Source organism: Somniosus microcephalus, chromosome 13, assembly GCF_052327205.1.
Source record: "Somniosus microcephalus isolate GS21.2 chromosome 13, FLI_Smic_1.0, whole genome shotgun sequence".
In the NCBI taxonomy this organism is placed as follows: Eukaryota; Metazoa; Chordata; class Chondrichthyes; order Squaliformes; family Somniosidae; genus Somniosus; species Somniosus microcephalus.
Genome location: NC_140999.1, coordinates 9,425,968 through 9,439,094, shown reverse-complemented (window position 1 = coordinate 9,439,094; position 13,127 = coordinate 9,425,968). Strand labels below are relative to the sequence as shown.

General features: G+C 47.9%; 1 protein-coding gene across 2 annotated transcripts in view; it reads left to right on the top strand.

Annotated features, from left to right (window-relative positions):
- LOC147108036 (insulin receptor-like) overlaps positions 1-13,127 on the top strand; it is a 257,698-nt gene that overhangs the window by 32,594 nt on the left and 211,977 nt on the right. For both annotated transcript variants that reach the window (XM_086004472.1, XM_086004471.1), the window contains exon 2: positions 10,687-11,235. In XM_086004472.1, coding sequence (XP_085860598.1) covers positions 10,687-11,235 — 549 coding nt within the window. The remainder of the gene's footprint in view (positions 1-10,686; positions 11,236-13,127) is intronic.

The following is a 13,127-nucleotide window of genomic DNA, read 5'->3' as shown; positions in this document are numbered from 1 at the left end:
TTTAAAATGAAGTCCTTACGTCTGCTTTTTTAAAGTGTAAAAAGTGGAGGCCTTCATGCACGGGCAAACCTGGAAAAAAAAAGGAAGTTCACCGCGCACGCGCAGACTCATACGTCGCACGCATTTCACCTCTTAACCCCTGCTTTCAGGGGACCGGAAGTGCCGTTTTCCCGCGCATGCGCTGTGCATGCAAGAAACCGGCACTTCCATCGGGTCCACGCGTGGGTACCCCGTGCGTACTCGCGCGTTGGGACCCGAATTACTGGGCCATAGTGTTTACGGCACAGAAACAGGCCGTTCGGCCCAGTTTGTGCTCCACACCAGCCTCCTCCCACCCTACTTCATCTCACCCCATCAGCATATCCTTCTATTCCCTTCTCCCTCGTGTCTTTATCCAGCTTCCCCTTAAATGCATCTGTGCTATTGGCCTCAACCACTCCCTGTGGTAGCGAGTTCCACATTCTCACCACTCTCTGGGTAAAGGAAGTTTCTCCTGAATTCCCGATTGGATTTATTACTGATTATCTTATGTTTATGACTCCTAGTTTTGACTCCCCGACAAGTGGATTTTTCTCCACGTCCACCCTACCAAAGCCCTTCATAATTTTAAAGACCTCTCTTAGGTCACCCCTCAGCCTTCTCTTTTCTAGAGAAGAGAGCCTATTCAGTCTTTCCCGATAGTTGGGACCCCTCAGTTCTGGTATCATCCTTGCGAATCGTCTTTGTACCTTCTCCAGTGCCTCTATGCCCTTTTTTGTAATTATCTCTAATTCTGCCCCCTTGAGCATCCCTGATTATAATCGCTCAACCTTTGGTGGCCGTGCCTTCTGTTGCCTGGGCCCTAAGCTCTGGAATTCCCTGCCTAAACCCCTCTACCTCTCCTTTTTAAGGCGCTCCTTAAAACCTACTTCTTTGACCAAGCTTTTGGTCACCTGCCCTAATTTATCCTTATGTGGATTGGTGTCAAATTTGTTGTCTTAAAATACTCCTGTGCGGCGTCTTGGGACGTTTTGCTATGTTAAATGCGCTATATAAATACAAATTGTTGTTACTTGGAAGATTAAACTTGGTCTCAACTCCCCATGTACAATGTCATGGGAGGTCGACTAGTAATAATCGGGGTCTCCCCGCCCCGCCCCGCCCCCCCCCCCTCCTTAGCTCAGGTGCACTCTGTTCAATTGCAGTGTCTCAATTGTAACCCCAGCTGATCTTCTGACCCCACATCCTCTGCATTACAAAGAAAAACTATTTCCGCCTCCATACGATCATCTGCCTCTGCCCTTAACCAGCCCGTCTGCTGCTGAAATCCTCACGCATGCCTTTGTCATCTCTTAACTTGATGCATAATCTATGCTGTTGGAGGCGGGCGGATGAGGCGTTAAATAGAGGCCCCATCTGCCCCCTCGGGTGGACGTAAAAGATCCCACAGCACTACTCCCAAGAAGAGCAGGGGAGTTATCCCCGGTGTCCTAAAATTCTAACAGGACCAGACAGACTAGATGCAGGGAGGCTGTTCCCGATGGCGGGGGAGTCCAGAACCAGGGGTCACAGTCTAAGGATAAGGGGTAAGCCATTTAGGACTGAGATAAGGAGGAATTTCTTCACCCAGAGAGTGGTGAACCTGTGGAATTCTCTACCACACAAGGCAGTTGAGGCCAATTCATTAAATATATTCAAGAAGGAATTAGATATATTTCTTAAGGCTAAGGGGATCAAGGGATATGGGGAGAAAGCAGGGACCGGGTACTGAATTTGGATGATCCGCCATGATCGCATTGAATGGTGGAGCAGGCTCGAGGGGCCGAATGGCCTACTCCTGCTCCTATCTCCTATGTTTCTATATCTATGTTTCTATTTCCTGGGGCCAATATTTATCCCTCAACCAACATCATTAAAACAGATTATCTGGTCATTATCTCAGTGTCATATGTGGGAGCTTGCTGTGCGCAAATTGACTGCCACATTTTCTACATTACAACAGTGACTACACTTCAAAAAGTACTTAATTGGCTGTAAAGCACATTTGGGCGTCCTGAGGCTGTGAAAGGCGCTATAGAAATGCAAGTTCGTCCTTTCTATTTTGCTGTGATAAAGTTCCGCGGGCAGCCGGGAGCCTTGCCGTACTCTGTCCACGTGGGCAGTTTTCCGTGTGTTATACTAGACCGTGAGCGTCGATGGAATGTTTGGCAGGGGGGAGGCCGATCCCAGCATTTTGAAATCCACCCATTCGCATTCTCCAGCCGAGGGTTGTGGGATGGGACCGCCTTCCTGATTTCCACCCCCCCCCCCCCCCCCCCTCTTTCTGGTCCTCCTCTAGCCCAGCGCCACTCGGGCCAAATGCATCACTTCTACTGCTATCCCAGATGAGATCCGCTAATTCAGAACTCTGCCACGCGGTGGAACATTAAAGAAAGAACTTGCATTTCTTTAGCGCCTTTCACGACCTCTGTACGTCGCAAAGCGCTTTACAGCCAATGAAGTACTTTTGAAGTGTAGTCACTGTTGTAATGTAGGAAACATGGGGGGAGGGGGGAAACGCAACAACAAAGAGCATCGATATTGTAATGTAGGCAACATGGAGAAACCTAATGTTTGGGTTCAGAGGTCTTGGTTGTGGGAAGCGCATTCTTTTCAAGCAAAAATCTTCATGTGCTTGCCTGTGATTATGTACCGAGTCCGTGCCAAAAGGAGGTGCACTGGTGGTGACCAGGTGCAAGGCTACTTGCCAGCTTGCTCGCTGTGCTGAAGCTGCCGAGTGCCAAGTTAATCCAGGATGTACAGTGAAAGCAAATAAAGCTGTTTGTTTTTCATTGCGACAAACAAATGCGATTGTTGACAAAGCACCATGTGTCCTTTTTTAATTGTGTTCTCACCTGTTGCAGATGGTACAGGGTGGACTGACTTGGCATTTCAAGTTTATTTTGAACTTTCAGCAACTCTTTTTTTTCCCCCCCCCCCCCCCCTTTCACTAGTACAGAACTATGTAGAATTTTATTTTTTGTTCTTGGGATGTGGGCATTGTTTCATTGCCCATCTCTAGTTACCCTGAGAAGGCCACAGCTAGAGTACCGCGTGCAGTTCTGGTCATCACATTACAGGAAAGATGTGATTGTACTAGAGAGGGTACAGAGGAGATTTATGAGAATTTTAGCTATGAGGAAAGATTGGATAGGCTGGAGTTGTCTTTGGAACAGAGGAGGCTGAGGGGGGATTTGATTGAGGTGTATAAAATTATGAAGGGCCATAAATAGAGTGGCTAGGAAGGACCTATTTCCCTTAGCAGAGAGGTCAATAACCAGGGGACATAGATTTAAAGTAATTGGTAGAAGGATTAGAGGGGAGTTGAGAACTTTTTTCACCCAGAGGGTGGTGGGGATCTGGAACTCACAGCCTGAAAGGGTGGGAGAGGCAGAAACCCTCACCGCATTTAAAAAGTACTTGGATATGCCATTGAAGTGCCGTAACCTACAGGGCTACGGACCAAGAGCTGGACAGTGGGATTAGGTTGGGCAGACACGATGGGCTGAATGGCCTCCTTCTGTGCCGTAAGCTTCTATGATTCTAGAAGATTTGCTGCACTTCAAAGTAATTTGTGGTACGTGAAGTGCTTTGTGACGTGATGAAGCGTTATATAAATGCAAACTAGCTTGGAATTATTTATTTAAATTCAACTCCTCCAGTTTATAATCTTAATTGTGTTGCTTTGCACATGTACTTTTAAAAAAAAAAAAGCATTATATTCCTGAGAACGCTGCTTGGAGGAAACAATCATATTGCACGCATATGTCAATATGTGTCAGCTGTGACTCGCCTCTGAGCCAGAAGGTTGTGGGTTCAAGTCCCACTCCAGGGACTTGAGCACATAAAGCTAGGCTGATACTCCAGTGCAGTGCTGAGGGAGTGCTGCACTGTCTGAGGTACCGTCTTTCGGATGAGACGTTAAACCAAACCGAGGCCCCGTCTGCTCTCTCAGGTGGACGTAAAAGATCCCATGGCACTATTTCGAAAAAGAGCAGGGGAGTTAGCCCCGGTGTCCTGGGCCAATATTTATCCCTCAACCAACATAACAAAAACAGATTGTCTGGTCATTACCAAGCACTGACCAAAGCTCAAACCTGAAATCTCCCTGGTCTGCACAGCTCAGTGGGCAGCACCCTCGCCTCTAAGTCACAAGGTTGTGGGTTCAAGTCCCACTCCAGAAACTTGAGCACCAAATTCTAGGCTGACACTCCCAGTGCAGTGCTGAGGGAGTGCCGCACTGTCGGAGGTGCCGTCTTTTGGATGAGACGTTAAACCGAGGCCCCGTCTGCTCTCTCGGGTGGATGTAAAAGATCCCCCGGCACTATTTTGAAGAAGAGCAGGGAAGTTCTCCCCGGTGTCCTGGGGCCAACATTTTTCCCTCAACCAACATCACACAAACAGATAATTTGGCCATTATCACATTGTTGTTTGTGGGAGCTTGCTGTGCGCAAATTGGCTGCTGCGTTTCCCTACATTACAACAGTGACTACACTTCAAAAAGTACTTCATTGGCTGTAAAGCGCTTTGAGACGTCCGGTGGTCGTGAAAGGTGCTATATAAATGCAAGTCTGTCTGTCTTTTTATATATTGAGCCTGACCTGCAGAACTCCCAACGTGACTATGCCCCTTAATCACTCTGAGCACTTGTTTTCAAATATTCATTAACATACAGGCCTTTCGTTATACCTTTATTAGATATCGGAAACATTGCGTCGTACCAATTAATGAGAACACCTCCCTGTGGTGATCCAGCCAGTTATTAATGCGCCTTACTTTCTGTCCTTTCGAACAGATCAAATGTCTGACACACACAGACACAGACACACACTCTCTGTATATCCAGTGAGTAATTCACTTTTATTTACACTGTACATCACCATGGTTCTGAAAGTAGAAACTAAAGTTGAAATGCCTCGTCAGTGCAGCCTGACGTGTCTCCTGAAGATAATGCTTTACGTTGGCAGATTCTGAGAGATTTTATCTAAGCTGGAGTGGCTGAGAAGCAGCTGAGCCAAAGTCTGACTGATGGTTACGCAGCACATTTTTGCGAAGTTAATCCTAAGTGTAATTCATGCATTGGAAACTAAAGTAAATACGCAACTTAATTAGATCGCGCTTGTATTTTTAACCGTGCCTGTTAGGTTTAATTTTGAAGAACAATGATTGAGCTGTATGTGAACTTTGTGCTTATTAAGGAAGTGTTGGTGCTGAGTGACGGAACATTTTCCATTTTTAGTACACTTGTGTCGGTATCAGATGTTTTCCGGTCAGGCATAGCCTGGTTAAGATTTTAGGGGATAGCTCCTTCTGCTCTGCCCCTACGGCAGCCCTGACCTCAAAAGTAGTGTCTCCCTCTTTCCCCCCCCCCCCCCCCCCCCCCAAACACGACTGGACAAGTCCCCCTGCACTGTGCTGATCTCAGTCGTGGCTCAGTGGGCAGCACTCTCGCCTCTTGCGTCAGAAGGTTGTGTGTTCAAGTCCCACTCCAGAGACTTGAGCGCAAAAATCTAGGCTGACGCCCCCAGTGCCGTCCCGAGGGAGTGCCGCACCGTCAGGAGGTGCTGTCTTTCGGGTGAGACGCTAAACTGAGGCCCCGTCTGCTCCCTCGGGTGGATGTAAAAGATCCCACAGCCACTATTTCGAAGAAGAGCAGGGGGAGTTCTCCCCGGTGTCCTGGTCAATATTAATCCCTCGACCAACGTCGCTGGAAAACAGATTCTCTGGTCATTATCACTTTGCTGTTTGTGGGAGCTTGCTGTGTGCAGATTGGCTGCCACGTTTCCTACCATACAACAGTGACTATGCTTCAAAAAATACTTTGTTGCTGTAAAGCGCCTTGGGACGTGAAAGGTGCCGTATAAATGCAAATCTAATATGCTGCCCCAAAAAGCTGTAGAAGCTACATCATTACATAAATTTAAAACAGAAATAGACAGTTTCCTAGAAGTAAAGGGAATTAAGGGTTACGGGGAGCGGGCGGGAATTTGGATACGAGTCTAGGTTCGGATCGGACATGGCCCTGTGGGTAGCGGAGCGGGCCCAGGGGCCGTGTAGCCTGATCCTGCTCCTATTTCGTGTGTCTAATTCTGTTAGATTCAGGAGATGGTTCTGTGATAGTGGATTGGCGGTTAGGATCAGATCAGCCATGATCTTATTGAATGGCGTAGCAGGCTCGAGGGGCCGATTGGCCTACTCCTGCTCCTATTTCTTATGTTCTTAAGTTCTTTCGTTCTTTGATCTGGAGCTGGGTTGGTACAATTGGCAGCACGGTGGCATAGTGGTTAGCACTGTTGCCTCACAGCGCCAGGGACCCGGGTTCGAATCCGGCCTCGGGCGACTGTCTGTGTGGAGTTTGCACATTCTCCCCGTGTTTGCATGGGTTTACTCCGGGTGCTCCGGTTTCCTCCCACAGTCCAAAGATGTGCGGGTTAGTTTGATTGGCTATGATAAATTGACCCTTAGTGTTAGGGGGATTAAATACGTGGGGTTACGGGGATCAGGTGGGATATGTGTTGGTGTAGGGGTTACGGGGATAGGGTGGGATATGTGTTGGTGTAGGGGTTACGGGGATCGGGTGGGATATGTGTCGGTGCAGGCTCGATGGGCCGAAATGGCCTCTATCTGCACTGTGGGATTTCTGTGAATTGGGCTCAACATTGCTTGGCTTAGGGAGCAGGATAGAAAGAAATCAGTGGTTATGGGTGGGGCATGTTTGTGTGTGTGTGTGTATTAGGTGGTGACAAAATCAGGCTAAAATGAAGGGGAAAAAAAGTAACTTGAGCTAGTTTTGGAGTTTCACTCTCGGTTTCTCCCTTGCTCTGCTCGAACTTCCACCTGTGCCACAGCTTTTCACTTTTCTCAACAACTGACAATCCTCCCTCTGTTCCCAAAATCAGTGCCCGGTTTCTACTCTCTCGTGTATCTGTTGAGCTTATTTCTTGTAAATCTCTCTAATGATTTTGAAGGATGGATTAAAAGATGGATGGGTCTGCTGAACCATGTCAGTGTAATCCTTGAGTAAACAAATTAAAAATGTAACACATACGGAGACAAATTTACTCGTCTGAGCCTGTCTCAGCTCTCTGAGCTGTTGATGAGATCACTTATCAATTGGCATCTGCGGCTTACTTTGACGCACGTAGATCTGTTTGGCTGACCTGAACATATCTGTGACACAAGCATGTTAATCATCGCCATCCTGGTTTTTGATTGACTTAATAAATGGTATTTGCGTTACTTTTGAACTTCAGTGACTTATTCGATCGGCAAATGCAGCAGCTAATCATTTTAAAACAAGATGCCAGACTTAGCCATGAGATCGGCGACTCGTTAATCTGTTTTTTTTTTGATTGAGCTGGTTGAAGCAGGAATGTTGGACAAGACACTGGAGAACTCCTGCTCTTCTTCAAATATGCCGCGGGATCTTTGATACGAGCATACGAAATTGGCGGGCAGGATGAGACCAGCTGGTCCGTTCAACATTCCCCGCACTCGCGATGATAGCATGAGCTTCATGACCAGTGTTTCCCCCTAATTTTTTTTGGGGGTTGGGGGGGTTTAAACGTGTAAAATTTCACATGGGGGAAAAGCAGGTCCTGGGTTGCACGGGAGTGGTAGACAGCTACGTGACCGCGCAGCTTAGAGGGAACGTTGATCGTGATTCAGCACTCGATGACAATTATTTTCACTTCTCCAGAACTAACTCCATCTGCCTAACAGTCTCGAGGGGCTAATTGTCCTCCTCCCGTTCCTATGCCTACTTGCGGTTACAATTTTATTTTGTAGGTTACTGGAGGATTACCCTGATTTGATTTTTTTCTGGCTCCATCTACTTTTTAACTCCACCCTTTAATATTGTTGGGGATTTACAGGAAATACGTTCAACAGATGTTAAGTGAAAATCGAGTGCAGATCTTGAAAGCTGAGAGATTTTCTGCAGTTGACAGGTTAGAATCTGTGGCACATGGGAGAAAGGAAGCTTTAAATCCGGTTGATGTAACTTCTTAAAAATATAATCTAATCCCCACCTGACGTTCTCCCCCCCCCCGCCCCCCCCCCCCCCCCAACCCCCATCCCCAACAAGCACTGAGGAGCTGTGGTTGATGTAAATATTCTGCAGCTTTAATGATGTCGTGAGACAGTTTCTAGACCCGACTCTGGAGGGGGAGCAACAGTGTGTGCACTTCATTCAAGGAGGCAGCGTCACACTCCTTCGGTTTGGCATTGCGTGGCTTAGCACTCCCAAGTTAGTTTAACTAGATGTAATATCTCCAAATTTGCAGACGACACAAAGCTGGGTGGGAGTGTGTGCTGTGAGGAGGATGCCGAGAAACTCCAGGATGATTTGGACAGGTTGGGTGATTGGGCAAAAACATGGCAGATGCAGTACAACGTAGATAAATGTGAGGTTATCCACTTTGGTGGCAAAAACAGGAAGGCAGATTATTATCTGAATGGCAATAGATTGGGAGAAGGGGAAGTGCAACGAGACCTGGGTGTCCTTGTGCACCAGTCGCTGAAGGTAAGCATGCGGGTGCAGCAGGCGGTTAAGAAGGCAAATAGTATGTTGGCCTTCGTAGCGAGAGGATTCGAGTACAGGAACAAGGATGTCTTGCTGCAGTTGTATAGGGCCTTGGTGAGACCACTCCTTGAGTATTGTGTGCAGTTTTGGTCGCCTTATCTGAGGAAGGATGTTCTTGCCATGGAGGGAGTGCAGCGAAGATTCACCAGGCTGATACCTGGGATGGCAGGAATGACGTATGAGGAGAGATTGGGTCGATTGGGCTTGTACTCGCTGGAGTTTAGAAGAATGAGAGGGGATCTTATTGAAACTTATAAAATTCTGACAGGACTGGACAGACTAGATGCAGGAAGGATGTTCCCGATGGTTGGGGAGTCCAGAACCAGGGGTCACAGTCTAAGGATAAGGGGAAGGCCATTTAGGACAGAAATGAGGAGGAATTTCTTCACCCAGAGAGTGGTGAACCTGTGGAATTCTCTACCACACAAGGCAGTTGAGGCCAATTCGTTAAATATATTCAAGAAGGAGTTGGATATATTTCTTAAGGCTAAAGGGATCAAGGGGTATGGGGAGAAAGCAGGGACCGGGTACTGAAATCGGATGATCAGCCATGATCGCATTGAATGGCGGAGCAGGCTCGAGGGGCCGAATGGCCGACTCCTGCTCCTATCTTCTATGTTTAGTTAATGCCTCTCTTTTACGCAGTCCCTCGGAACCGAGGATGACTTGCTTCCACATTAAAAATGAGTTCGCAGGTGACCGATGAGCCCAATGCGGGACCTACCGTCTCTGTCACAGGTGGGGCAGACGGTGGTTGAAGGGGCGGGTGGGTGGGGTGCTTGGGTTGACGTGCGCTTGCTCCCAGTGAAGAGACTCTGTGTTCGGCGCCTTCCCTGATGCTTCTCCTCCACTTTGTGCGGTCTGGGGCCAGGGATTCCCAGGTGTCGGTGGGGATGTTGCACTTTTTCAAGGAGGCTTTGAGGGTGTCCTTGAAGCGTTTCCTCTGCCCACCTGGAGAAAGACTAAAAGCACTGGCGCAAACATGGATTTTGAGGAAGCTTTTCGAGCGGGGCGAGAAGTAGCAAAGGGATTGGATTAAAACAGCGGAACACTCTGCCGCCATGGTGGAGCGTGCAAACAAATGATCCTGGAGTGTTTGTAATTCTGAAGTTCATCGATGCCGTTGTTACTCCTGGACTCCACTATTCCAATGCTCTCCTGGCCAGCCTCCCCCCTTGCCCATTCGGTAAACTTGAGCTTATCCAAAACTCTGCCCGTGCCCTAACTCGTACCGAGTCCCATTCAGCCATCACCCCTTGCGCTCGCCGACCTTCATTGGCTCCCGGTCCGGCAATGCCGCAATCTTAAAATTCTCAGCCTTGCTTTCAAATTCCTCCATGGCCTCGCCCCTCCCTATATCTGTCACCTCTTCCAGCCCCGCAACCCCCTCCCCCGAGATCTCAGCGCTCCTCCAATTCTGGCCTCGTGTGCATCCCTGATTTTCATCGCTCCGCCATTGGTGGTCGCGCCATCAGCTGCCTGGGCCCCAAGCTCTGGAATTCCCTCCCTAAACCTCTCCACCTCTCCTTCTTTAAGATGCTCCTTAAAGTTACCTCTTTGACCAAGCTCTGCCCTAATCTCTCCTCGCATGGCTCGGTGTCGAACTCTGTTCCATAACTCTCCTGTGAAAGCGCCCTGGGATGTTTTACTACGTTAAAGGTGCTACATAAACGCAAGTTGTTGCTGTTGTTGAATCTGACTGTATTTATAAAAAATGTTTTTGCATTGGACCAGCTCCTTTTGTGTTCCTGTCTGTGTGTGCCCAGGTGTGTAATGATCCTTCTAACCACAAGCAACGTGTTTGTATCGCAGGAGCAGGAGTAAGCCCAGTGGCGCATCCAGCTGGCTCTGCCGTGTATTAGCTGTGGTAGCTCTTTGCCGCCTTAATTACAATTCCCTTAATTCCCAAGTAACTACCTATAGGAACATTTCCTGAAAGTTCTCGAATGGATTTGAAATTTGCAGAGTTAATGCGAGTTGTTAATTTTTTTTAAAACTGTTAACCAACGACTGTTTCTTTTGCTGTGAATCGTTTCACGGTGCTGTAATAAGCGTTAACTTTCTCCCCTCTTTTCCTCTTCTAGTTTGTCAAAGCATCGATATTCGAAACAACATCACGCACTTGCAACAGTTGCAGAACTGCACCGTCATTGAAGGAAATCTGCAGATTCTGCTGATGTTTGGTACCAAGCCCGAGGATTTCCGTGGTCTGAGCTTTCCGGAGCTCACGATGATCACGGATTACCTGCTTCTCTTCCGCGTCTATGGCCTGGAGAGCTTGAAAGACCTCTTCCCGAACCTGACTGTGATCCGCGGGACGCGCCTCTTCTTCAACTACGCCCTGGTCATCTTCGAGATGCTGCACTTCAAAGAAATCGGCTTGTACAACTTGGTGAACATCACCCGGGGCGCTGTGAGGATCGAGAAGAACCCGGAGCTTTGCTACCTGTCCACGCTTGACTGGTCCAAGATTCTCGACTCGGTGGAGGACAATTACATCAAGTCCAATAAAGACGACCGAGAGTGCGGCGATGTGTGCCCGGGCACCTTGAAAGGGAAAAGCAGCTGTGCCCAGACCGTGTTTAATGACCAGTTTAACCACCGATGCTGGACAAGTGAACACTGTCAAAGAGGTAGGATGGCGTGAGAAGTTTAGCGTTAATGGGCGGGCCTAAAGGATGGCTTAAAAGTGTTTAAATGCCTTTCTCCCCATCTCTGCTGAAGGTGCTGCCTCTTGCCGGGGTTACAGTACCCCAGGCAGCACCTTCACTATCTCCACCCCCATAAGGACGGGCATATTATTTGACACAGTGTGACGTTCCTTGACTAAACTCAACAGATTTCTATGCTTAACACTGTATAATGAAGCGTTCTAGACGAAGGTCGATAGATGTTTTTTTTGTTGGGGAAGGGTATTGAGGGATACGGGTCAAAGGCGGGTCAGTGGGGGTTGAGGTACAGATCAGCCGTGATCTCATTGAATACATCCAAGTTTAGGAGACGGTGAAAAGGCCCGACTCTGAACGACTGCAGATCACTTGCCGTAATCGTGTGTGGGCCAAGACGGTCTCGTGTCGGTCAGCTGCTCAACTGTGGAGGGCATCATATCCGACCCCAGTGCTCTTCCCCGCTGCCAAGGTGCACATTCCGCTGGGGCAGTGATCAAGAGCAGGAGTCCTGGATGATTTTTTATTTTGTTTGTTTCCTGTTTCCCAGCATTGAGCTGTTTGGGGGGGGGGGGGGGGGTGGGGGCAGTGAGGCTCAGATACCGTGACTGACCCAGTTTGTTTAAATCGGCTCTTAATGCAGCTGAAGTAACATTAACTGCATTTGTTGATCCACCGCACTGAGCCTGTGAGAACTAGAGATCGGTCTGGTGGCGTTCCCCTAGCTTGCCCTCATTCGGATTAGCAGCTGGGATCAGGAAGGAGGATCTCTGCACTGCTTTTAAAACATACTTTGTTTTAACAATGTTTTGGTAGGTTGTTAGTGGTACAGTTGAAATATTTTGGATCTCTGCCATTGCCAGTGGCAAATCTAATTGTGACGCTGTCCCTTCTTGATGATATTTGATTCATTGCAAGTAGAAGATGTGAAGATAGGAACACTTCAGATTCGCGCTGAATAAAGTTGTGACTGAGGCTGTATACGGTGCTGTACCTTGTGGGTGTCGGTTTTACTCTACCCCTCTACTGTAGTGACTTAGACTATGCTGGCAGCCGTGTCTCAGTGGGTAGCACTCCTGCCTCTGAATCAGAAGATCGTGGGTTCCAGTCCCACTTCAGAGACTTGAGCACAAAATCTCGGCTGACACTCCAGTGCAGTGCTGAGGGAGTGCTGCACTGTCTGAGGTGCCGTCTTTCGGATGAGACGTTAAACCGAGGTCTCGTCCTCCCTCTCGGTTGTACATGAAGGATCCCATAACTATTTTGAAGAAGAGAAGGGGATATCTCCCTGGCGTCCTGGCCAATATTTATCCCTCAACCAACACACACAAGCAGATTATCTGGTCATTATCACGTTGCTGTTTGTGGGAGCTTGCTGTGCACAAATTATCTGCCGCGTTTCCTACATTACAACAGTGACTACATTTCAAAAGTACTTATACAAAACAAAATACTACGGATGCTGGAAATCTGAAATAAAAACAGAAAATGCTGGAAATACTCAGCAGGTCAGGCAGCATCTGTGGAGAGAGAAACAGAGTTAACGTTTCAGGTCGATGACGAAGGGTCCCAGACCTGAAACGTTAACTCTGTTTCTCTCTCCACAGACGCTGCCTGACCTGCTGAGTATTTCCTGCATTTTCTGTTTTTACTTCAAAAGTACTTCATTGGTTGTAAAGCACTTTGGGATGTCCTGAGGTCGTGAAAGGCGCTATAGAAATGCAAGTCTTTTTCTTTATTACAGATATGCTATTGTTTGAAGATGTAATGATCTGAATGCTTGTGTCAGCATGCAGGATGTATTACAAGGCAGTGCATGTCGTTAAGTGAAATGAACCTCGCCACATCGCTGATGACTG